The 24,532-nt window shown below is 48.8% G+C and overlaps 1 protein-coding gene across 1 annotated transcript; it reads right to left on the minus strand.

The window, feature by feature from the left end:
• Positions 1–8,272: 8,272 nt before the first annotated feature.
• LOC144489499 (glutathione hydrolase light chain 1-like) lies at positions 8,273–18,406 on the minus strand. The gene is given in 6 exon segments (XM_078207364.1): positions 8,273–8,425; positions 13,703–13,816; positions 14,282–14,396; positions 17,035–17,166; positions 18,232–18,346; positions 18,349–18,406. Coding segments are annotated over 6 exon segments (687 nt in total).
• Between the last annotated feature and the right edge of the window lie 6,126 nt (positions 18,407–24,532).

The raw sequence follows: 24,532 nt of genomic DNA on the forward strand, positions 1-24,532 counted from the left end.
TTGAAAGTTGTAAAATGCAATCTCTGAGTAATGTCTCTCAATGCTCGAGTGCTGGCAGGGAGGAAGGTTGTCTCATTGAACTCACCTCAAAGGTACAAGGTGCTTTGAACCATCCTTGTTTTGTCTCCATAATAATTGCAACATGAATTGCTGTCATTGATAGCATCAAGGGTCACAGACTAACCTCTGAGCAGGAAGAGGAAGCCTCAGAGGGTACAATGCCATCCCTTTGTTCTGTACCCAGCACCATTTCAGGCACATGCACCTTGGTGGATATGCGTTCCTCGGAAGGGAATGACAAACTGGAGAGGCCTTGCTGTACTCACACATGCTGCTGCTGGAGACTGAGATGGTGCAGCCTCTGGCAGTCAGAGTGCTGAAGGTGACCAGAACACTGATCCCCATTCGAATGTCCCTGGAGTCATCTGTAAGGTAGCCCGCCAATGGTGTCCAGTGTGAAATGCACGGAGATGTGGCAGAGATAGCAGCAGCGTTCTACGTTCTGGCTCAGACATTGGAGGAGCCCATCTAAACCATGAGCATTGTGATAACCCACCTACAAAATGTCTGCCTTCCTCCACTGTCATGTAGGGCTAAATGGCACAGATTACTGGTGCAATAATGGGTACATGTTAGAGCCCCATTCCATCATCTTTCCTTCAGGGCCCAGAGCAGGGGCATTAGGGGGTGAGAGCCTAGAGTCAAATCCATCTCATGCTCTTTCTCAGGGAACAGAGGTAGCTAATTGGACTTTATGGCAGAGGCTGGTAGAAGGCCCCTCTCTGCCATTGGCACAGCTCTGTGAGAGTGCCTGCGTGGATAGATGAGCTTCCCGCCACCATGCAGGAGCTGCCATCACGCCCAGGCCTGCGCACTCTCAAAGGACCAGAGAACGGCTGCCAAAGTAATCAGAGACAGGGGCAAAAGGGTCAGGAGCCGGGTCTGTGCTTCACCACACAGCTACCACATGGGGACAGCAACACACTGCATCACCCAGAACAAAATTCACTAACTGCCTCCTGCCTTCACAACCCCCCCGCATGTCTCCCACCAGCTAAACACCAGAGAGTGGGACAACACTCACTCTTCCTGCCTTCATGAGGTCCTTGACCCTCTTGTGACACTGAGTCCAGTTGTGAGGGACCACAAAGCTGCTTCTGATTTCCTTAGTCATTTCCAGTCGTCCTTGACTGATCTGAGTGGCTGGCCTCTTACCCCCTCCAAAACATTAAAATAATTGTAAGAATTACAGTACTTTAATAGAACAAAAAAGAGAAAAAATAAAGCCAGGCATGCCGGAGAACTCTGAGAACAATCATCACAAAGTCACACATCATTCACACACATCATTCGATCCAACATCAGCAGTGTGGGAATGGACTGGATAGAATTGGTCAGATTGAATGGAGAACCAAGCATCCAGTGAATAAAACAACAGCAAGACAAAGGGGCAGCAGAAGCCAATTACTGTGTTTACCCCAGTCCAACGCCGGCATCTCCACATCATGACTACCTCTGTAACGTTAGCAGAAAAGTGAATGGAAACTGCTAAAAGATGTGTAAACTGCATCGGTGGTCATTGTGTTTCTTCTGTTGTGTTTTTATAATGATATGAGAACACCAATCACTCTGAAGGGATGTACAAACACATTGTAGGTTCATTTATTAAGAATATGTGAACTGTCATATATGGATATAAATCATTGACAGCAGAGCTGTGTGTGCTGTGTTCTGCTGCAGGTCAAAGTGAAGTCGAGGCTCATTCACATGACAAACTTCCTTTAAAGTGACGACATGCCGCTATCCCTTAAAGGCATATTACAACACCTGCCACCTAAGGTACAGTGAACCATTGGGAGTAGAACACAGAGGTTCATTCCTGTGTATCTACTGATTGAGGTGTAAGGTAAGCCACTGAGAGTCATGCACCCCCTCACTTTGAAATTGGGTTTCAATGTTGTTCCCACTGGATCCGGCTTTCAACTTGTGGCCTGGAAATTTCCAAACTGGTAATCAGATACAGAAAGTAAAAAAAAGTTTCAGAGTAATTTGATTGATTTGTCTTATGATAATAAAATTACTTATTGATCCTTGACAATTAAACACAGCCTCAAGTTCAAAGCATTCTCTCTGTTTAGTTTAGATGGATTGGGAATGGTTAGGGCAGCACGGTAGCACTATGGTTAGCACTGCTGCCACACAGCGCCAGAGACCCAGGTTTGATTCCAGGCTTGGGTCACTGTCTGTGTGGCGTCTGCATGTTCTCCCCAGGTCTGCATGGGTTTCCTCCGGCTGCTCCAGTTTCCTCCCACAGTCCAAAGATGTGCGGGTTAGGTTGATTGGCCATGCTAAATTGCCCTTAGTGTCAGGGGGATTAGCAGGGCAAATACGTGGGGTTATGGGGGTAGGGCCTGGGTGGGATTGTGGTAGGTGTCGACTCGATGGGCCAAATGGCCTCCTTCTGCACTGTAGGGATTGTATGATTTTTTAAATGATTCTATTATTCAAATAAATTTGTCAAAATCTTATAGCCAGCAAGGAGAGATTTTTATTCCATCAGCTTGACCTGGATTAGACTTGTCCCTGAATCTGAGAGGTGAAAGGAAGTTATTTACATGTTTTGTACCCTTTTACTGCCCCGATCTACAGGTGCTTTAAAATCATTGCTTTCCAAACAATTTAAAGGATGAATCGACGTGAGATGATTATTGATTCTGTTTCATAGCCAATATTTCTCCCTTTGCAACACCCGCCTGGGTTTGCTTGAGAAAGATGGGGTTTGCCGACACAGCTTTGCAGTCGCAGCCCCTGGCAAGCTGTAAGAGCTCATTGGCGTAATCCTCCATGGTTTCGCCCGACTGCCGACGTCGTGTAGCGAGGAGGTAACGAGCGTGGATCTCGTTGGGAGGTCTCGTGTAGCGCTTTTTTAAAAGCTCGAGGGCCCTCGGGTAAGTGGTGGCCGCACGGATCGCGAGGTAGACAGTGTCGCTTACCCTCGCATGGAGGACCCGGAGTCTGTCGTCATCCGTGATGACCGCTGCAGAGGCTGCCAGGTAGTCCTCGAAACACTTCAGCCAGTGGTCGAAGGTGTTAGAGGCGCCGACCGCACGTGGATCCAGCGTCAGACGCTCTGGCTTTAGTATTTGTTCCATACTCTCCTTTCCGTCGAGAGCTTAGTGTTAGGCAATAAAATTGATGCACGTCAATCGAGCACAAGACACAAGGCTTCGGTAACTGAAGGCTTTTATTGCCTAACAATGGAACTATTAGAACATAAGTACACCACTCCAGACTGAAGGGGTCCCGCCCGAGCAGGGGGTCTTATACCTCTCCCAGGAGGTGGAGCCCGACTGGGATGTGCCACAACAGCAACAACCACAGGTGTATTAATCCCACAGTGTGAACACCCTAGCCCAACAACAACATTAGAACAACCCCACAGTGGGAACCAACGATGGTTCACCACATTCACCCCTCCTTTGAGAACAAAGGCCGGCGGGGTGCGAAAACAGACTATATAAAAAAAAGTCAACAATCTACAAGTCCAGACGGTCTGGAGGACCGCACCGTCGTTGTGACCTCCTCAATACCGGCGGTGACACCGGAGTAGGTGCTTGCGGTGGCGTTCTCTCCAAAACAGCGTCCGGCTGTCCTCTCGCAGACTCACGGGCCGGTTGACCCTGATGAAGCGGTAGTGCAGGGGATCCCGGTACATTCTGCGATGGCGCCGATCTCCGAGTCTCAGGCAAGCTGTACAGTGGAGTATAACTGTTATGCACTGGTCCCGGTGCTGACCGCGCCACGTCCGGGGGAGAAATAAGAGATAGGGGATTCGTGACTGGGGGTATGGGAGCGACAGGAGTTGCTACGTCCCCTGTGGGCGCCAGGTCTCGGATCGAGACTGTGTCCTCTCGCCCGTCAGGATATGCCACATAGGCATACTGAGGGTTGGCGTGGAGGAGGTGGACCTGTTCGACCAAGGGGTCGGACTTGCGGGCCCTTACATGTCGCCGCAGAAGGACGGGTCCTGGGTACGTCAACCAGGCTGGTAAAGATATCCCCGAGGACGACTTCCGAGGGAATGAGAACATCCTCTCGTGGGGAGTAGCATTGGTTGCCATACACAGGAGGGAGCGAATGGAGTGAAGCGCATTTGGGAGGACCTCCTGCCAATGGGAGACTGGAAGGCCTTTGGACTTCAGCGCCAATAGGACAGCCTTCCAGACTGTAGCATTCTCTCGCTCCACCTGTCCATTGCCCCTAGGGTTGTAACTCGTGGTCCTACTAGAGGCAATCCCGTATGAGAGCAGGAATTGCCTCAAGTCATTACTCATGAACGACGAGCCCCTGTCGCTATGTATATAGCTGGGGTACCCGAACAGGGTAAAAAGATCACGGAATGCCTTGATCACCGTGGCAGTTGACGTGTCCACACAGGGGACAACAAACGGGAACCGGGAGTACTCGTCTATGATGTTAAGAAAGTACACGTTCCGATCTGTTGAGGGAAGCGGGCCCTTAAAATCCACACTCAGCCTCTCGAAGGGGCGAGTGGCCTTGACCAAATGTGCCCGGTCAGGTCGGTAAAAGTGCGGTTTGCATTCCGCGCAAATCCGACAGCTCCTTGTCACTGACCTGACGTCCTCCACCGAGTAAGGCAGGTTGCGGGCTTTGATGAAGTGGTAGAGCCGAGTGACCCCAGTTCAAGCGGTCCTCCTGCATAGTAGCGCATGTTCCGCGCGAGAGGGCATCCGAGGGCTCATTGAGTTTCCCTGGACGATACATAATATCGTAATTATAGGTGGAGAGCTCAATTCTCCACCGCAAGATCTTGTCATTCTTGATCTTGCCCCTCTGCGTGTTATTGAACATAAACGCCACGGACCGCTGGTCCGTGATCAGGGTGAACCGCTTCCCCGCCAGGTAATGGCACCAGTGTCTGACGGCCTCCACAATGGCCTGGGCCTCCTTTTCCACCGCTGAATGCCGAATTTCGGGACCTTGAAGGGTGCGGGAAAAAAACGCGACGGGCCTGCCTGCCTGGTTTAGTGTGGCGGCCAGGGCGAAATCAGATGCATCACTTTCCACCTGAAAAGGGATGGATTCGTCTACCGCGTGCATCGTGGCTTTCGCAATGTCGCGTTTCAATGCCTTGAAGGCCAATTGGGCCTCTGGCGTGAGTGGAAAAGTCGTGGACTTAATAAGCGGACGGGCTTTGGCCGCGTAGTTGGGGACCCACTGCGCATAATAGGAGAAGAAGCCTAGGCATCTCCTCAGTGCTTTAGCACTAGCGGGCAAAGGAAGTTCAGCAAGGGGGCGCATATAGTCGGGATCAGGGCCAATAACCCCGTTTTCCACTACGTATCCCAGGATGGCTAACCGGCGCGTACGGAATACACACTTCTCCCTGTTGTAGGTCAGATTCAGGCGAGATGCAGTGCGCAAAAAGTTCTGGAGATTTGTGTCATGGTCCTGCTGATCACGGCCGCAGATGGTGACATTATCCAGGTACGGGAAGGTAGCCCGCAGCCCGTTCTGGTCCACCATTCGGTCCATAGCATGCTGGAAGACCGAGACCCCATTGGTGACACCAAATGGAACCCTAAGAGACTGATACAGACGACCATCCGCCTCAAAAGCCGTGTAGTGTCGGTCCTCTGGGCGGATGGGGAGTTGGTGGTAGGCGGACTTAAGGTCTATGGTGGAGAACACCCGGTACTGCGCAATCTGATTGACCATATTAGATATGCGCGGGAGAGGATACGCATCCAGCTGCATATATCGATTAATGGTCTGACTGTAATCAATGACCATCCGGGGTTTGTTCCCGCTCTTAACCACCACGACCTGTGCTCTCCACGGACTAACACTGGGCTGTATGATCCCTTCTTTGAGGAGCCGCTGAACCTCAGATCTGATGAAGATCCGATCTTCAGCGCTGTAACGCCTACTTTTAGTAGTGATGGGCTTGCAGCCTGGTACCAGATTCTTAAATAAAGAGGGTGTGGTGATCTTTAATGTGGAAAGATTGCATGCAGGGCGCTTTGGACAATTTGGAGGCTGCAGCTGGTCCCCTACTGTCAGCGAAGGGAGTGGCCCACCGTACTGTAGGATCACACTCTTCATGTGGACCATAAAGTTTAGTCCGAGGAGAATTGGTGCGCAAAGATGCGGCAACACAAGGAGCCTGTATCGCTCGTAAATTGTGCCCTGCACTTTCAGAGTTACCACACAACGTCCTTGAACCGGTACAGATCGGGACCGTGATGCCATAGAAATTGTCTGTTTGGCAGGTAGAACCCGGAGTCCACACCTCTTTACAGTGTCAGGGTGAATAAAGCTCTCAGTGCTCCCGCTGTCAAACAGACAATAAACTGTACGACCATTTACCTTAATGTTCATCATTGAACAGTCAAGCCTGTGGTGCTTAGCCTGGTCCAGAGTGATCGACGCCACCGTTGGCCCTTGGACGTCACTGCAGGCAGCTGAGGTCGATGCTGAGGACCCCTGCTGGTCGCTCCTGGTCGTTGTCGACCAAAATGGCCGCCCCCATGAATCGCACATGGTTGAGGGCGCCAAGCGTAGCAACTCCTGGTGGTCATCCTCCTCCGACTCCGCCGACCACAATGGCGTCGTCCTGGACTCGCACGTGGACGGACCTCGTGGGTACTTCGACGTCGATGGTGATGATCCCCGTTCTGGAGGGTCACAGGCTGCACTGCCGTTCTTGGGCTTCGATCTGCAGACTTTCGCGTAGTGCCCCTTTTTACCGCATTGATTACAGACCACCGCTTTGGCAGGACACTTTTGCCGTGGATGCTTGGCTCCTCCACAGAAGTAGCACCGCGGGCCGCCTGGGGCTGCCGCCGTCGTCGGGTCTATATGGGAGCACGCCATAATACCGCACTTCGAGCCCGTGGGGCGAGGAGGGATTTGTGACTGCTCCTGCCACGTTGTCTCCACGTGGTCCTCTGGATACAGGACCAAGCTCTTCGACGCCGCCTCAAGCATTTCAGCCATCTCCATAGCTTGGGTCAGGTTGAGATTCCCCTTTTCTAGCAGCTTTAGACGGATGTACGAAGACCCTACCCCTGCCACAAACGCATCTCGGGCGAGGTCGTACATGTACTGCTCAGCCGACACAGCTTTGCAGTCGCAGCCCCTGGCAAGCTGCAAGAGCTCATTGGCGTAGTCCTCCATGGTTTCGCCCGACTGCCGACGTCGTGTAGCGAGGAGGTAACGAGCGTGGATCTCGTTGGGAGGTTTCGTGTAGCGCTTTTTTAAAAGCTCGAGGGCCCTCGGGTAAGTGGTGGCCACACGGATCGCGAGGTAGACTGTGTCGCTTACCCTCGCATGGAGGACCCGGAGTCTGTCATCATCCGTGATGACCGCTGCAGAGGCTGCCAGGTAGTCCTCGAAACACTTCAGCCAGTGGTCAAAGGTGTTAGAGGCGCCGACCGCACGTGGATCCAGCGTCAGACGCTCTGGCTTTAGTATTTGTTCCATACTCTCCTTTCCGTCGAGAGCTTAGTGTTAGGCAATAAAATTGATGCACGTCAATCAAGCACAAGACACAAGGCTTCGGTAACTGAAGGCTTTTATTGCCTAACAATGGAACTATTAGAACATAAGTACACCACCCCAGACTGAAGGGGTCCCGCCCGAGCAGGGGGTCTTATACCTCTCCCAGGAGGCGGAGCCCGACTGGGATGTGCCACAACAGCAACAACCACAGGTGTATTAATCCCACCCTAGCCCAACAACAACATTAGAACAATCCCACAGTGTGAACACCCTAGCCCAACAACAACATTAGAACAACCCCACAGTGGGAACCAACGATGGTTCACCACAGTCAACATACAAAAAAGAGAATGCATTAGAACAAGTTGATAAAAAGGATTTGATTAGTCACTATATTGACAGTGCATCTCACTGGGTTACTTATTCATAAACCTCTATAGAGTGCAGCTGTAAGTAAAGATTTCCACACAGTCACGGTTAACAATTGCACTGACTCTTCAGTAACCACAGTAAGAAGTTTAACAACACCAGGTTAAAGTCCAACAGGTTTATTTGGTAGCAAAAGCCACACAAGCTTTCGGAGCTCCAAGCCCCTTCTTCAGGTGAGTGTGACTCACCTGAAGAAGGGGCTTGGAGCTCCGAAAGCTTGTGTGGCTTTTGCTACCAAATAAACCTGTTGGACTTTAACCTGGTGTTGTTAAACTTCTTACTGTGTTTACCCCAGTCCAACGCCGGCATCTTCACATCTTCAGTAACCTGCAGGTTTGCCACCTTTTCGATAATCTGATTCAGCAAACCACTTCCCTTCATCTCTGACAATGGCCTGGGCCACACCCCCGGTTGGAAGCCAAATTATCGCCTTTAATGTATGATGCCTCTCTTCCAAACCCTCTAGCACAGCCTGAAAAACAGTAGAATACAGCTGAGTAGCTATTACAAATTCATTGTCAAAGCTGGGATTTGGTAAAAGACATGGATTCCAGGTTTTTCCTGTAATTATTTGGATGAGGAGCAGAATCATAGAATCCCAACAGTGCAGAAGGAGGCCATTCGACCCATTGAGTCTACACTGACTCTCTGACAGAGCATCTTACCCAGAACCTCTCCCCCACCTATCCCCATAACACCACACATTTACCATGGCTGATCCAACACATCTTTGGACAGTGGGAAGAAATCGGAGCACCCAAAGGAAACCCACGCAGACATAGGAAAAACGTGCAGACTCCACACAGACAGGCACCTAAAGCCGGAATTGAAGACGGGTCCCTGGCGCTGTGAAGCAGGAGTGCCAAGCACTGTGCCATCGTGCCACCCGCATCGGAGGCTCTGGGTTACTGGTGAGGCCTTGCAAACAGTCTACACCTGGGAACAGCAAAAGCCCAATTAGGCCCTGGTGTCCACTCATTGTTCAATTGAATCACGGTTGATCTATAACTCAACTAATTTCCCAGTCTTTGATTCCTATTTGCATATGATTTTGTAAATATGTCCTACTTTAAAGAGTAATTCAGGGGAGGATGAGAACCTGGTGACGCTGGGACACCTTTGTTTAAAGCTGGCTTTGTGCAGTCGTGTCTGAGGTCAGTGGTTTTCCTTTCAGAACTCCAGGGACAAAAGCAGGAAAATAGCAGCTTGCATGGAGGCTCAGCACTGGGATGCTGGGGGGGGAGGCAGTGACAGAGAGTGGGGTCTGGGCCATGCTCGTATCCCGTGAGCGCAAGAGGTCATGAGGTGAGTGTTTTGAGACAAGAACGAATAGTGAGGTGGAGAATGGTGAGGGGGAGGGGGGGTGGAGTTTGAAGGGGGACTGAGGAGGATGAGGGGAGCAACAAGAAATGGAACAAAGTAAAATGTGGGTGGGCAGAAAGTTGTGGCCATGAAGTAAAGTCTCTCTGATGAAGGGTCATCCGGACTCGAAACGTTGGCTCTATTCTCTCTCTCGATGTGGAGATGCCGGCGTTGGACTGGGGTAAGCACAGTAAGAAGTCTCACAACACCAGGTTAAAGTCCAACAGGTTTATTTGGTAGCAAATACCATAAGCTTTCAGAGCGCTGCCCCTTCGTCAGATGGAGTGGTTATCTGTTCTCAAACAGTGCAAACCAAACCAACTCTTTGCACTGTTTGAGAACAGATAACCACTCCATCTGACGAAGGGGCAGCGCTCTGAAAGCTTATGGTATTTGCTACCAAATAAACCTGTTGGACTTTGGTGTTGTGAGACTTCTTACTCTATTCTCTCTCCACAGATGCTGTCAGACCTGCTGAGATTTTCCAGCATTTTCTGTTTTTCAGATTTCAGCATCCGCAGTATTTTGTTTTTATCTTCTCTCTCTGTTTGTCTGTGAAGCTCTTTTATAGGCCGCCATGTTAGCTGCATTGTTGACTGGTGCCGGGTTTCACCAATGTGAAGCTCCCCCCACCACAGAATCTCATGTGTCTCCCGTACATGCCACAGGCATTTCAAAATTTAATGAGAATTGATCAGGAAGCAGCATAAAGCAGGAGAGCTGGAGCGGCACCCACTTCCAGTTTAGCCACGGGGAAAAGTGCACCATGGTTAACATCCTGCACATTGTTCCAGGAGGCTGATGGTTCACTGCATGCTGTTCCTGGTGGCAGCTTATCTCTCATTTTAGGCCTGTTCAGTATGTATGGGCTGATGGGGGAGCAGATTCAGGATGTGGAGAGGGTAGCCCCTTGTCACCATTAGCCAGTCTCTGGTTCATCATGGTGAAATGAAGATGGCATGTATGGCTGACTGGTACAAGACGGCTGCATGACAGATGCTGCCAGGATAGTGGGTATTCACCAACGCGATGTTGTGTTTTTGGTCGCACAGCAATTGCACATTAGGGGATTTGAAGCAAAATGGTAATGTTCTGGACTAGTAAACCAGAAAGCTGGACTAATGCTCTGGGGACATGATATTAAATCCCACCACAGGAGTAAGAGAAATTGAAAGTTAATTAACAAAATAAAGCTGGAATAAATCTGCCCTCCTTACCCAGTCTGGCCTATGTGATTCCAGACCCACAGCAACACGGTTGAATTTTAACTGCCTCTGACATGCCCTAGTAAGTCACTATGTTAGGAAAAGATTAATAGGAATAAAACCAGATGGACCACCTGGTATTGTTCTGGGCCGTAGAAATGAAAAAGGCACACCCAGCCCATTCAACACTGCAGCCTCTTCCCCGCTAACATCTGGAGACCTGTGCCAAAACTGAGAGAGCTGTGACACTGGCTAGCCAAGCAATAATGTGGTATCGGTGTTCTTGTTTCTCACTCCTCATTCCAGGCAGACTTTCATCTGCTCCCAGAGCAAGGTTTTTTTTTATGGCAGAGTTGGCTAGCCTGTCACCAGAGGCTTCTAGCTTGAGGGGCACCACTCACTTTGGCACTGTGCTCTCTGTTTGGGGCATCCTCCATGATAATTTCCATTGCCCCACCTATGAGTTGGAAAGCTCTTGGTAGTCATTTAATTGACAAAACTCCGAGATACCTTGGGTGACCCTCTCTCTGCAGCCTGGCAATGGTAGAGGGACACCTGAACAAAGCACTTACCTCCACAGCCCCCCAGCCTAGCCAGGGTACTAGGGCAGTGCAAGGTTGACACTGTCAGATGTCAGGAGCTGGAGGGAAGAGGCCTGGTGGAAGCTGTGGGGAGTCCTGAAGGGACCCCATATCAGAGTCTTTTGGGGGAGTTGGCTCACCCTCCTGCCGATCTCTCAGGGAGCCGCGAACCTCGAAAGACTGGGCTGGCCGATGTGTTTCCGGGATGTGTAAATTTGCATCAATCAGGCGGGTGAATCCCACTTGACAGGTACTGCCAATGCCAATTGGAAACACTCCGTTCTTCCCACTGCCATGGGCACTTAGAGCCGATTCGGGTGAATCGCGGCCAGGAATGCCTCTCCATGACCAACAGTGAAACTTTGTAACTGTGAACTTCCACCCTGCTCATTCTGTAAGTCTTCATACAACCTCTTGGCTTTTTCTTGGTTGACTATCAAACTAAGAGGTGCTTGGCGCTGGCTTTGTTAGATCCAGACTGCAGAGAGTGTTTCCATATTCTTTCCATTATGTTGCTTCTAGTCTGACTCTCCCTACTGAGATTTTGGTGTGACACTTTGCGCACTTTGTCAGTGTTACTCTAGATTGTTGTCACTTCTGGTGGGGGGAGGGACTCGAACAATATCACCAAAACACAAGAAATAGAAGCAGGAGGAGGCCACCAGGCCCTTCAAGCTGCCCCACCATTCAATACCATCTTGGTTAATCTATGCCGGCCTCAACTCCTTTTCTGTGCCATTTCCCCATAGCCCACTATTCCTCAATCTATCAAATATTTGTCCACCTCTGCTTTAAATATTCCTAATAATCCAGCCTCCACCACCCTTTGGGGCACAGATTCACCACCCTCTGCGAGAAGAAATCTCTATGCTCCCCAGTTTTAAGTGACCGGCCCTTTATCTTGTAGCTATATCCCCTTATTCAAGACTCTCCCACTAGTGAAAACATCTCATTGTCTACGTGGGTTCCTGTGTGGGTTTGTGACCAGTTCTGGGCAGGAAACAATAATGAGAATGGTTCCAGGGATGAGGGTCTACACTAATGTGGATAGATTTAGAAGGTATGACTGTTCTCCTTGGAGAACAGAGGATTTGACAGAGGTAACCAAAATCATGAAGGGTCTGGACAGAGCAGATAGGGACAAACTGTTCTCATTAGTGGAAAGTTCAAAAATGAAAGGATTCACGTTTAAGGTAACTAGCGACGGCAAAGCGATGACCTAGTGGTATTATCGCTAGACTATTAATCCACAAACTCAGCTAATATTCTGGGGATCTATCTGTGTTCGAATTCTGCCACGGTAGATGGTGGAATTTGAATTCAATAAAAAAATAACTGGGATTAAGAATGTACCGATGACCATGAAACCATTGCTGATTGTCAGAAAAACTCATCTGGTTCACTCATGTCCTTTAGGGAAGGAAGTCTGCTGTCCTTACCTGGTCTGGCCTACATGTGACTCCAGAGACACAGCAATGTGGTTGACTCTCAACTGCCTTCTGAACAAGGGTAACTAGGGATGGGCAATAAATGCTGGCCAGCCAGCAACGCCCATGTCCCACGAATGAATAAAAAAAAGCAATGGAAACGTGAAGAGACCTTTTTTGCATAGTGAGTGGTTAGGATCTGGAACGTGCTGCCTGAGAATGAGGTGCAGGCATTTCAATCGTGGCTTTCAAAAGAGAATTGGATCTGGAAAGGAGAGAATTGAAGGGTGATGGGAAATGGCAGGGAAGTGGCTCTTCTGCAAGAGTTGCTCTTACAGAGAGCCAACAGAGACACACAATGGCCCAAATGGCCTCGGCCTGTGCTGTAACCATTCTAAGAGGAGATTTTAATAAAGATTTTGAATGTTATGGAAGGCTTTGATAGTCTAGGGCCCCATCTGGTTATCACTAAACAGGAGTAGAGGTTTAGAGTGATTGAGACAGAGAGCACTGCATTTTTTAATGGGAAGCTAGTTTAATATTTGAAACAAAGAAAAACACAGGGATAAAAGGCTGAATGTGACTTGATGCAGTTGGGTGTTATGTGTAATAGCAGAGGGCTGCCACAGACACCACGGGCTGAATGACCAACTTCATTCCTGTAAGCTTGGGTGTCACGGTGGCACAGTGGTTAGCACTATTGCATCACAGCGCCAGGGAACCGGGTTCGATTCCCAGCTTGGGTCACTGTCTGTGTGGAGTCTGTACGTTCTCCCCGTGTCTGCGTGGGTTTCCTCCAGGTGCTCCCGTTTCCTCCCACATTCTGAAAGACGTGCTGGTTAGGTGCATTGACCCAAACAGGTATGGATTGTGGCAACTAGGGGAATTTCACAGTAACTTCATTGCAGTGTTAATGTAAACCTTACTTGTGACTAATAAATAAACTTTACTTTACTTTGTGATTTATGGTAATTAAATAGTGTATGAGATTCCTGAGACCAACAGCCAAATTGATTGCCCCTCGTAGTTCTAAACATTCCCATTCTCCATTACAGTGAAACAGGGGAGTATTGAGGTGGGAGTGGAATGGAGAAATATAACAGATCGACCCCATAGAAATAATAACCAATATCCAGCCTATACGGGTGTGCGCGCACACAACACAGACACCAACCTTCTCCACAGCTCTCTCAACATGGGTCACATTGGGGAGTAGTTGATTGTGAACTCTGCGTTCAGTCACAGCTCTCTTAACGTTGTAATTAAACCACAACACGTTCATTGTCACCTAGAAATACAAGAGGAACAGTCAATGAATCAGACAGGATGTTAGACTTCTCAACAAAACAATCTCCTGGCATTTGTGGGCGGCACGGTAGCACAGTGGTTAGCACTGCTGCCTCACAGCTCCAGGGACCTGGGTTCGATTCCCAGCTTGGGTCACTGTCTGTGCGGAGTCTGCACATTCTCCTAGCGTCTGTGTGGGTTTCCTTTGGGTGCTCCAGTTTCCTCCCACATCCCAAAAATGTGCGGGCTAGGTTGATTGGCCATGCTAAATTGCCCCTTAGTGTCCCGGGATGTGTAGGTTAGAGGGATTAGCTGGGTAAGTGTGTGCGGATAGGGCCTGGGGTGGGATTGTTGTCATTGCAGATTCGAAGGGCCAATGGCCTCCTTTTGCACTGTAGTGATTCTATTTCTTTCCCCCCCAGTTCCCTATTTCTGTGCATTGATCCTCATATTCCTTTGAACCTACCCAAGCATTTGTTGTGGCGATCATTGATCCTCCTGAAGCTCCGACCACCATCTTCACTGCCTTGTTTTGATCCAGTATAATGACAGAGCAAATGGAAGGTAGTGAGAAAAGGTTACTGTTAAAAGACTCATTTTTAGACACAGTATCTGAATGTGTTGCTTAATTGTGATTATGGAACGCTGGAAGATTACTTGGGTGAATCCTACTTTAATTATGAGCAAAGATTTTTTTAAATAAATTTATTCATGGGATGCAGGTATCACTGGCAAGGATAATGTTTAATGTTCATCCCTAGTTCTTGGAGAAGGTGGTGGTAGTGGTGAGCTGTCTCCTTGAACCACTGCAATCCATGAGGTGGGGTGCTGTTAGGAAAGGAGTTCTAGGATTTTTGACCCTGTGACGTTGCGCTGATTGCCCCTTTATGGGCAACACAGCAGAAGTGGGCCTCCTGGTTTGAGTGACCAATTGGGACTGAGAGTGGGTAATCACCCCAGTGGGTGGAGCTCTCTCTTATGTAGAAGACAATCTGAAAACATGTAGGGACTGAAGCAGTCGGTGGGGGCTGCCAGCCTCTGTATAGATTTTCCTTGTTAATAAATAGTCTTTGTGTTCTTGACAAAGTCTGTAGCGTGCATCTTTTAACTCATTCATGGAACATGGGTGTCGCTGGCTGGCCAGCATTTATTGCCCATCCCGAGTTGCCCTTGGAGGCCAGTTGAGAGTCAACCACATTGCTGTGGCTCTGGAGTCACATGTAGGCCAGACCAGGTAAGGATGGCAGATTTCCTTTCCCCTAAAGGACATTAGTGAACCAGATAGTTTTTTTTGACAATGGTTACATTTCATTCTTTATTGAATTCAAATTCCATCATCTGCCGAGAACATTAACTGAGTTTCTGTATTAATAGCGATTGCAGAAAATACGGACACATGGGATTGAGGGTGATTTAGTAGTTTGAATCAGGAATTGGCTAGCTGTAAGAAAACAGAGGGTGGTGGTTGATGGGAAATATTCATCCTGGAGTTCAGTTACCAGTGGTGTACCGCAAGGATCTGTTTTAGGGCCACTGCTGTTTGTCATTTTTATAAATGACCTGGATGAGGGCGTGGAAGGATGGATTAGTAAATTTGCGGTTGACCCTAAAGTCGGTGGAGTTGTAGACAGTGCGGAGGGAAGTGGCAGGTTACAGAGGGACATAGATAAGCTGCAGAGCTGGGCTGAGAGGTGGCAAATGGAGTTTAATGTGGAAAAGTGTGAGGTGATTCACTTTGGAAGGAGTAACAGGAATACAGAGTACTGGGCTAATGGTAAGATACTTGGTAGTGTGGATGAACAGAGGGATCTGGGTGTCCATGTGCATAGATCCCTGAAAGTTGGCACCCAGGTTGATAGGGTTGTTAAGAAAGTGTACGGTGTGTTAGCTTTTATTGGTAGAGGGATTGAGTTTCGGAGCCAGGAGGTCATGCTGCAACTGTACAAAACTCTGGTGCGGCCGCACTTGGAGTATTGCGTGCAGTTCTGGTCGTCGCATTATAGGAAAGATGTGGAAGCGTTGGAAAGGGTGCAGTGGAGATTTACCAGGATGTTGCCTGGTATGGTGGGAAGATCATATGAGGAAAGGCTGAGGGCCTTGAGGTTGTTTTCGTTAGAGAGAAGAAGGTTAAGAGGTGACTTAATAGAGGCATACAAGATGATCAGAGGAATAGATAGGGTGGATAGTGAGAGCCTTTTTCCTCGGATGGTGATGGCTAACACAAGGAGACATAGCTTTAAATTGAGGGGTGAGAGATATAGGACAGATGTTAGAGGTAGGTTCTTTACTCAGAGAGTAGTAAGGGCGTGGAATGCCCTGCCTGCAGCAGTGGTGGACTCATCAACATTAAGAGCATTCAAATGGTTATTGGATAAACATATGGATGATATTGGAATAGTGTCAATTAGAGGGGCTTTAGATTGGTACCACTGGTCGGCGCAACATCGAGGGCCGAAGGGCCTGTACTGCGCTGTAATGTAATGCTCTATAGTCTAGCAATAACCCCACTAGGCCATCGCCTCCCCATAGTGATCTGTACAGTCATAGGCTTATCTAACTCTCCCTTTACGATTCACTTCAGCCACTCCCTATGGCAAAGTGCTTTACATTCTCACCATCTCCAGGGTAAAGAAGTTTCTTCTGAATTCCCTGTTGGATTTCCTGGTGGCATCTGATATTGATGATCTTTAGTTTTGCTCTTCCCCACAAGTGAAAACATTCTATCTATCAAAGCCTTTCGTCATTTTAAAAACCTCCACTGGGTCAACCCTCAGCCTTCACTTTTCAAGAGAAAAAGAGACCAGACGAGCTGTTTTGATAGGTTTACCCACCTTCGGCATCTGTCAATCAACTCTCTAGCCCCTCCAGAAACAGCGCTGCGGTGGCCGAAAGAGATACTGCAGTTACTGTGCTTGAGCCAAAATCCCGGGACTACACTTATAGCAAGTACTAGGGAGAATGGGCCTGGTAGAGGGTAGGGGATGCTCTGGGAGGACGTGGTAGGGGAGACCCTGGGAGGGTTGGGGTGGGGGGGGAATCTCAGTGTAGGGAGGGTAAGCTGTGTGTGGGGGTTAGTTGTGCGGACGCGGGTGGCTTTTCATACCCAGCCTGAATTTAATTAGCTATAAAGTGATTTTGGATATGCCAATGGGAGGTATAGAAATACAAATACATTTTTCCTTTGAAAAAACAGCACAATCCCCAGCGAGCTGGGCAGACACACCTGGTTTAATGAAATGGGTTGGAGGAGGCTGAACATTAAACTTGGTCGTTTTGTTTGGCCATGAAAAGTCATTCATTTCATTATTGAAAATGATCCCATTGGCGCTGGACCTCACATTCGATCTAAAGCTGCAAAAACAACACCAAATCATTTTCTGTGCAGTAAACATCCCTCAGTCAATGCAGCCTTTATGGCACTCGACCACAGGAACAGCAAGGAGAAACACTCTGAAATTGACTCTGTCTACACTTCCCGCTGCCTCGGCAAAGCAGCCAGCATAATCAAGGCCCCCAAGCACTCTGGACATTCTCTCTTCCACCTTTCTTTTAGGATGGGAATAGAGGGATATGGTCCCGGGAAGGGTAGGGGGTTTTAGTTAAGTCGGGCAGCATGGTCGGTACAGGCTTGGAGGGCCGAAAGGTCTGTTCCTGTGCTGTAATTTTCATTGTTCTTTGTTCTTTGTTCTTCCATCGGAAAAAAGATACAAAAGTCTGAGGTCACGTACCAACCGACTCGAGAACAACTTCTTCCCTGTTGCCATCAAACTTTTGAATGGACTTACCTTGCATTAAGTTGATCTTTCTCTACACCCTAGCTATGACTGTAACACTACATTCTGCACTCTCTCATTGTGGTGACCCACTGTAATTACATGTTATATGCCTGGACACACCCCTGCTGCACCTGACCCGAGACTCCTCCCTTTCCACCTGACCGAGGTTTAAAGGTGGCGGCCTCCCCCCTGCCTCAGTCTGGGCCAGGTTAGCTACAAGGGTGTGTTCCAGTTCTTTGCGGTTAAAATTGATGCACCATCAATTTACGAGGACTCCAGCGAGTGAATGAAAATAACAGGCTTTTAATCGCAAAGAACTGGAACACACCCTTGTAGCTAACCTGGCCCAGACTGAGGCAGGGGGGAGGCCGTAACCTTTAAACCTCGTTCAGGTGGAAAGGGAGGAGTCTCGGGTCAGGTGCAGCAGGGGTGTGTCCAGGCATACAACATGTAATTACAGTGGGTCACCACACTCATTTCCTTCTCTATAAACGGTATGCTTTTTCTGTATAGCGCAAAAGAAACAATGCTTTGCATAGTATACTAATACATGCGACAATAATAAATCAAATCAAATCAAAAAGATGTGAAGGAGATGTTACCATCATGAATGAATAATTAAAGACCAGGAAGCTCTTACTATAAATTAATGGTGCTGGTTACTGACACTGCGCTGCCATCCTCTGCTACCAGGGACACATGGGCAGTCCCATGATTGTCAACGGTGTAGAAATCAGGCTCATAATATTGCATAGATGCGTCATATCATCTGTGATCCTACTCCGAAGCTGTGTTGCAAAATAGTTTGAGGTCATATTGGCAACGAGCTGTTAATGAGAAAGATCCAAAGAACAAAATGATTAATGTAATGGATTAGTCATTAACCTTTTACCTCTGGGATCAGGGTTCAAACGCAGCCCAGACAGTAAATCCCTCACTACTGACAATCCAGGTTTTTCAGAAAATGTGTTTGTACAATCTCAACCTAAAGCACGGAAATACACTAGTCAACACAAGATTCCCAGTCTCACTCAATCAGAAGACGGGACAGATGGTGTTGGAAATGGGGAGGCTATGGGATGGTAAAAGAGGCTCTCCTGACAGTGGGACTGAAGCACATGATTACAGTCATAGAAGTCATAGAAACCCTACAGTGCAGAAGGAGGCCATTCGGCCCATCGAGTCTGCACCGACCACAATCCCACATATTTACCCGCTAACCTACGCATCTCAGGGGCAATTTTTTTAACCTGGCCAATCAACCTAACCCGCACATCTTTGGACTGTGGGAGGAAACCGGAGCACCCGGAGGAAACCCACGCAAACACGAGGAGAATGTGCAAACTCCACACAGACAGTGACCCGAGCCGGGAATCGAACCCGGGACCCTGGAGCTGTGAAGCAGCAGTGCTAACCACTGTGCTACCGTGCCAAACAGCCTGCTGAGTTCCAGCACACAACATTCCAGCAACTCAGCTTCAATTTCAGAGAATCACAGCGCAATCTTAGGGCATATAATTCTGTGATTCATTCTAATCATAAGGCAAGACAAGCCCTTTTGACCCATCATGTTGATGCCAGCTCATTAAAAAATCATCCAATTCGTACCACTTGCCTGATCATAGAATCCCCAGAGTGCAGAAGTGGCCATTCGGCCCATTGAGTCTGCACCAACTCTCCAACAGGGCAACTTACCCAGGCTAACGCCCCTGCCTATCCCCATAACCCCATCTATTTACCCCGCTAACCCCCCTAACCTACATATTTTTGGACAGTAAGGGGTAATTTACCACGGTCAATCCACCTAACCTGCACATCTTTGGACTGTGAGAGGAAACTGGAGCACCCAGAAGAAACCCATGCAGACACGGGGAGAACGTGCAGACTCCGCACAGACAATGACCCGAGGCCGGAATTGAACCTCAGTCCCTGACGCTGTGAGGCAGCAATGCTAACCACTGTGCCACCACTGCTGCCCCCAATCCGCATTTTCCCTTTTCAGTATAAATCAAATTCCCATCTGAAAGTTCATTTTGAATCTGCTTACAGTCAGGCAGTGAACTTTAGCTGTTAACAGCTTGCTTTGTAAAATATCCTCTTCTCATCTTCCTTGTTTTTTGACCATCATCCTGGATCTGTATTCCCTGATTACTGATCTTCCTGCCCTTGGGAGCAGCTTCTCCTTATTCACAATTAAAATCCTTCCTGACTTTGAACGCCTTGATTAAATTACACTGGAACTATCTCTGCTCTAAAGAGAATGTAGTCGCGTGGTCGTTTAACAGGTGGTGGTGGGGGGATGGTTCCTGAGGGTCACATGATCGCTGAGCCTCAGGATCTCTCAGTATGCTGGGAGATCAGATGACATGCTCCGATCACCAGCCTCTCAGTGTTCGGACCCGACCTCTGATCACCGGCCCCACCACCAAACCCCACCCCCTGGGCAGTGCCAGGGTGCCCAGTGGGCAATGCTAGGCATTGCCCAGGGGGCACTCCCCCCCTGCCCCTGACCTCCCAATGGCCTTCAGTCCCACCAGGGAAGCCATTACATCAGGTCTCCATTACTGGGACCATCTGTATGATCCCCGCTGGCGTGGAACTCCACCGGTGAGGTTGGAAACATAAGTGAGCCCGGATAATACTGTCTCTGGCTCTCTAAACAGAATTAAATGAACTCATGAATATTAAAATCAGCCTTGCGCTGGGGAACATCAATAATAGTGGCCTGGGAAAAGTAAGCAAGAGGTCACTCGCAGGAATCGCGACCGCCCAGCTGCTTACTTTTCCCATCCTGCTACACTACCCCCTCTCGCCCCCCCCCCCCCCCCGCCGCCGCCCCCCCGCTCCCCCTCCTCAATCCTTCGATCATTATGCTGAGTTACAAATGGGCCAGGGGAGAAGTCTCAAGCTTCATGGCAAAGCTTAGGGGACTGGCCCAACACCGCGAATTCAGCGCAGCATTAGCCAAAGTGTTAAGGGACAGAATGGTCTGTGGTATAAACAATCTAATCATACAAAAGGAGTTACTGGCTGAGACCAAAATCATCTTAGACAAAGCTGTGAAGCGGGATCTGGCCAAGGTGACCGAATGCGGGGAGCAGGGAGTAACAGAGCTGCAAGAATTTCAAGGCGTGCCCAACAAGGTAAATCACTTGTGGTGGGAAATGGCTGTGGTGCAAAACAGCCCAGGAGCAGGTGCAACAGTGTCCAATAGAAGAGGTGGAACAGTGAGGGATGAAGCATGTTTTCAATGTGAGGAAGAATGCTCCCAAGTAGTTTGTCAATGCAAGAATTAAACGTGCTTCAGACAAGGTCACAAAGTCGTGTTGCAGGGAGACGCAACCAGTACAGTCAGTGCAAGAAAAAAGACAGCGGCTATTAGTTTAACTCCCTTAAACAATTACAATGAGGAGCCTGGCAAAGGATCCAAACCCTAAACCAGGTCCAGATAATAAAGTGCCCCCAATAGAGAGAACCTCGTTGGCAAATGGCAAAGCATTCAAAATGGAGGTCGATACAGGGGCAGCAGCCACAGTTTATTTATTAGTGTCACAAATAGGCTTATATGAAGCCACTGTGAAAATCCCTTCGGCACCACACTCCAGTACACTGAGGGAGAATTTAGCATGGCCAATGCATGTCTGTCAGACTCTGGGAGGAAACCGGAGCACCCGGAGGAAATCCACGCAGACACGGAGAGATCGTATGGACTCCGCACAGACAGTGACCTAAGCCGGGAATTGAACCAGGGTCTCTGGTGCTATGAGGCAGCAGTGCTAACCACTGTGCCAACGTGCCACGGGCATTTTGTTATCTTCAAAAAAGGTCCACATGCAGAGTAATAATGTGAGGAGTAAATCAAGCCAGCATTCCTAACTGAGAGTGCTGGATGTTAATATGATAGAGATGAAGACTGAGTGATCTCTAAATGGGTGAATATCTATGCAACATCCTCGGCTGCCTTGTCCCAAGTGTGAGCAATCAGTTTCACCATTTAATTACACACAATACCTTGTCCCATTGCGGGAGGTTGTTCACCTTGAGGAGTTTTTTCAAATTGAAGACACACTGCGACAAGGCCACTAAGGATATGGAACAGATCCTGCAGATTGCCATAGCGACTGGGATGCTGGAGAGACATTTGAAGGGACAGCACCTTCTGACATGCGCTGCTGGGACTCCAGCAATTAGCACCGCATTTCAGTGTTCATGTTCCCAAGGCTTCATCATCCTGCAGAGGACCAGGACCATGTGAGCTGATGTTTAATCAGCCACTCTCAGATTGAAGTGTGTGGGTGACACGAGAGGAATTGCAACACTGCTTCAATGCCCTCATCCTCTTCCATGGTCCTCTCATTGGAGAAGATGTGCAGCTTTGCAGCAGGGAAAAGGAAATCCTGGCCTATGATTTATTTGTGGACTGAGAGTCTCCATATCATCCACATCATAGAATCACTACAGGAGGCCATTCGGCCCATCGATCTGCATATACCTCAATCCCACCCAGGCCCTATTCCCGTAACCCCACATATTTTCCCTGCTAATCCCCCTGACACCAAGGGTCAACTTAGCATGGCCAATCAACCTAACCCACACATCTTTGGAGTGTGGGAGGAATCTGGAGCACCTGGATAAAACCCACACAGACACGGGGAGAATGTGCCAACTCCACACAGACAGTGACCTGGGTCACTGGCGATGGGAGACAGCAGTGCTAATCACTGTGCCAACGTGCTACCCCAGGGCTGCTGCCGGGTGCACTCGTAATTCACACCAGCGTGAGGGCATGTGACAATGTAACTGGTGGGTTACCAAGCAGCACTGCTTCCTCACAGTGCCAGGGATCTGGGTTCGATTCTCGGCTTGGGTCATTGTCTGTGTGGAGTTTGCACATTTTCCCCATGTCTGCGTGGGTTTCCTCCAGGTGCTCCGGTTTCCTCCCACAGTCTGAAAGCCATGCTGTTTAGGTGCATTGACCATGCTAAATTCTCCCTCAGTGTACCCGAACAGGTGCCGGAGTGTGGCAACTAGGGGGATTTTCACAGTAACTTCATTGCAGTGTTAATGTAAGCCTACTTGTGACTCATAAAATAAACTTTAAACTTTAAAACTTTATAATTGGATTTAAATTTACCCTAATGGGGTTCCAGATGTTGAACAAAGAACAAAGAAAATTACAGCACAGGAACAGGTTCTTCGGTCCTCCAAGCCTGCACCACCCATGCTGCCCAACTTAACTAAAACCCCCGACCCTTCCAGGGACCATATCCCTCCTATTCATGTATTTGTCAAGACACTCCTTAAAAGTCACTATCATATCTGCTTTCACTACAGCGAGTTCCAGGCACCCACCATCCTCTGTGTAAAAAACTTGCCTCGTACATCGCCATTAAACCTTGCCCCTCGCACCTTAAACCTATGCCCCCTAATAATTGACGCTTCCACCCTGGGAAAAAGCTTCTGGCTATTCATTCTGTCCATGGCCCCTCATAATCTTGTAGACTTTTATCAGGTCGCTCCTCAACCTCCCTCGCTCCAGTGAGAACAAACCAAGTCTCTCCAACCTCTTCTCATAGCTAATGCCCTCCATACCAGGCAACATCCTGGTACATCTTTTCTGTACCCTCTCCAATGCCTCCACATCCTTCTGGTAGTGTGGCGACCAGAATTGAACACTATATTCTAAGTGCGGCCTATCTAAGGTTTTATAAAGCTGCAACATGACTTGCCAATTTTTAAACTCAATGCCCCGGTCGATGAAGGCAGGCATGCCGTATGCCTTCTTTACTACTTTCTCCACCCGCATTGCCACTTTCAGTGACCTGGGTACCTGTACACCCAGATCCCTCTGCTTATCGGGGCGGCACGGTAGCACAGTGGTTAGCACTGCTGCTTCACAGCTCCAGGGACCTGGGTTCGATTCCCGGCTTGGGTCACTGTCTGTGTGGAGTTTGCACATTCTCCTCGTGTCTGCGTGGGTTTCCTCCGGGTGCTCCGGTTTCCTCCCACAGTCCAAAGATGTGCGGGTTAGGTTGATTGGCCATGCTAAAAGTTGCCCTTGGTGTCCTGGGATGTGTAGATTGGAGGGATTGGTGGGTAGAGTGTGTAGGGATGTGGGGGTGGGGCCTGGGTGGGATTGTGGTCGGTGCGGACTCGATGGGCCGGGTGGCCTCTTTCTGTACTGTAGGGTTTCTCTGACTTCTCTGATTATCAATGCTCCTAAGGGTTCTGCCATTTACTGTATATTTCCTATCTGTATTAGACCTTCCAAAATGTATTACCTCACATTTGTCCGGATTAAATTCCATCTGCCATCTCTCCGCCCAAATCTCCAACTGATCTATGTCCTGCTGTATCCTCTGATGGTCCTCATCGCTATCCGCAAATCCACCAACCTTTGTGTCATCTGCAAACTTACTAATCAAACCAGTTACATTTTCCTCCAGATCATTTATATATATTACAAACAGCAAAGGTCCCAGCACTGATCCCTGAGGAACGCCACTTGTCACAGCCCTCCATTCAGAAATGCACCCTTCCACTGCTACCCTCTGTCTTCTATGACTGAGCCAGTTCTGTATCCACCTTGCCAACTCACCTCTGATCCCATTCGACTTCACCTTCTGCACCAGTCTGCCATGAGGGACCTTGTCAAAGGCCTTACTGAAGTCCATGTAGACAACATCCACTGCCTGAACCTCATCAATCATCTTCGTCACTTCCTTGAAAAACTCAATCAAGTTAGTGAGACACGACCTCCCCTTCACGAAACCATGTTGCCTCTCGCTAATACGTCCACTTATTTCCAAGTGGGAGTAAATCCTGTCTTGAAGAGTCCTCTCCAATAATTTCCCTACCACTGACAAAAGGCTCACCGGCCTGTAATTACCTGGATTATTCTTGCTACCCTTCTTAAACAAAGGAACAACATTGGCTATTCT

This window comes from Mustelus asterias, unplaced genomic scaffold (genome assembly GCF_964213995.1).
Source record: "Mustelus asterias unplaced genomic scaffold, sMusAst1.hap1.1 HAP1_SCAFFOLD_2245, whole genome shotgun sequence".
Classification (NCBI taxonomy): Eukaryota; Metazoa; Chordata; class Chondrichthyes; order Carcharhiniformes; family Triakidae; genus Mustelus; species Mustelus asterias.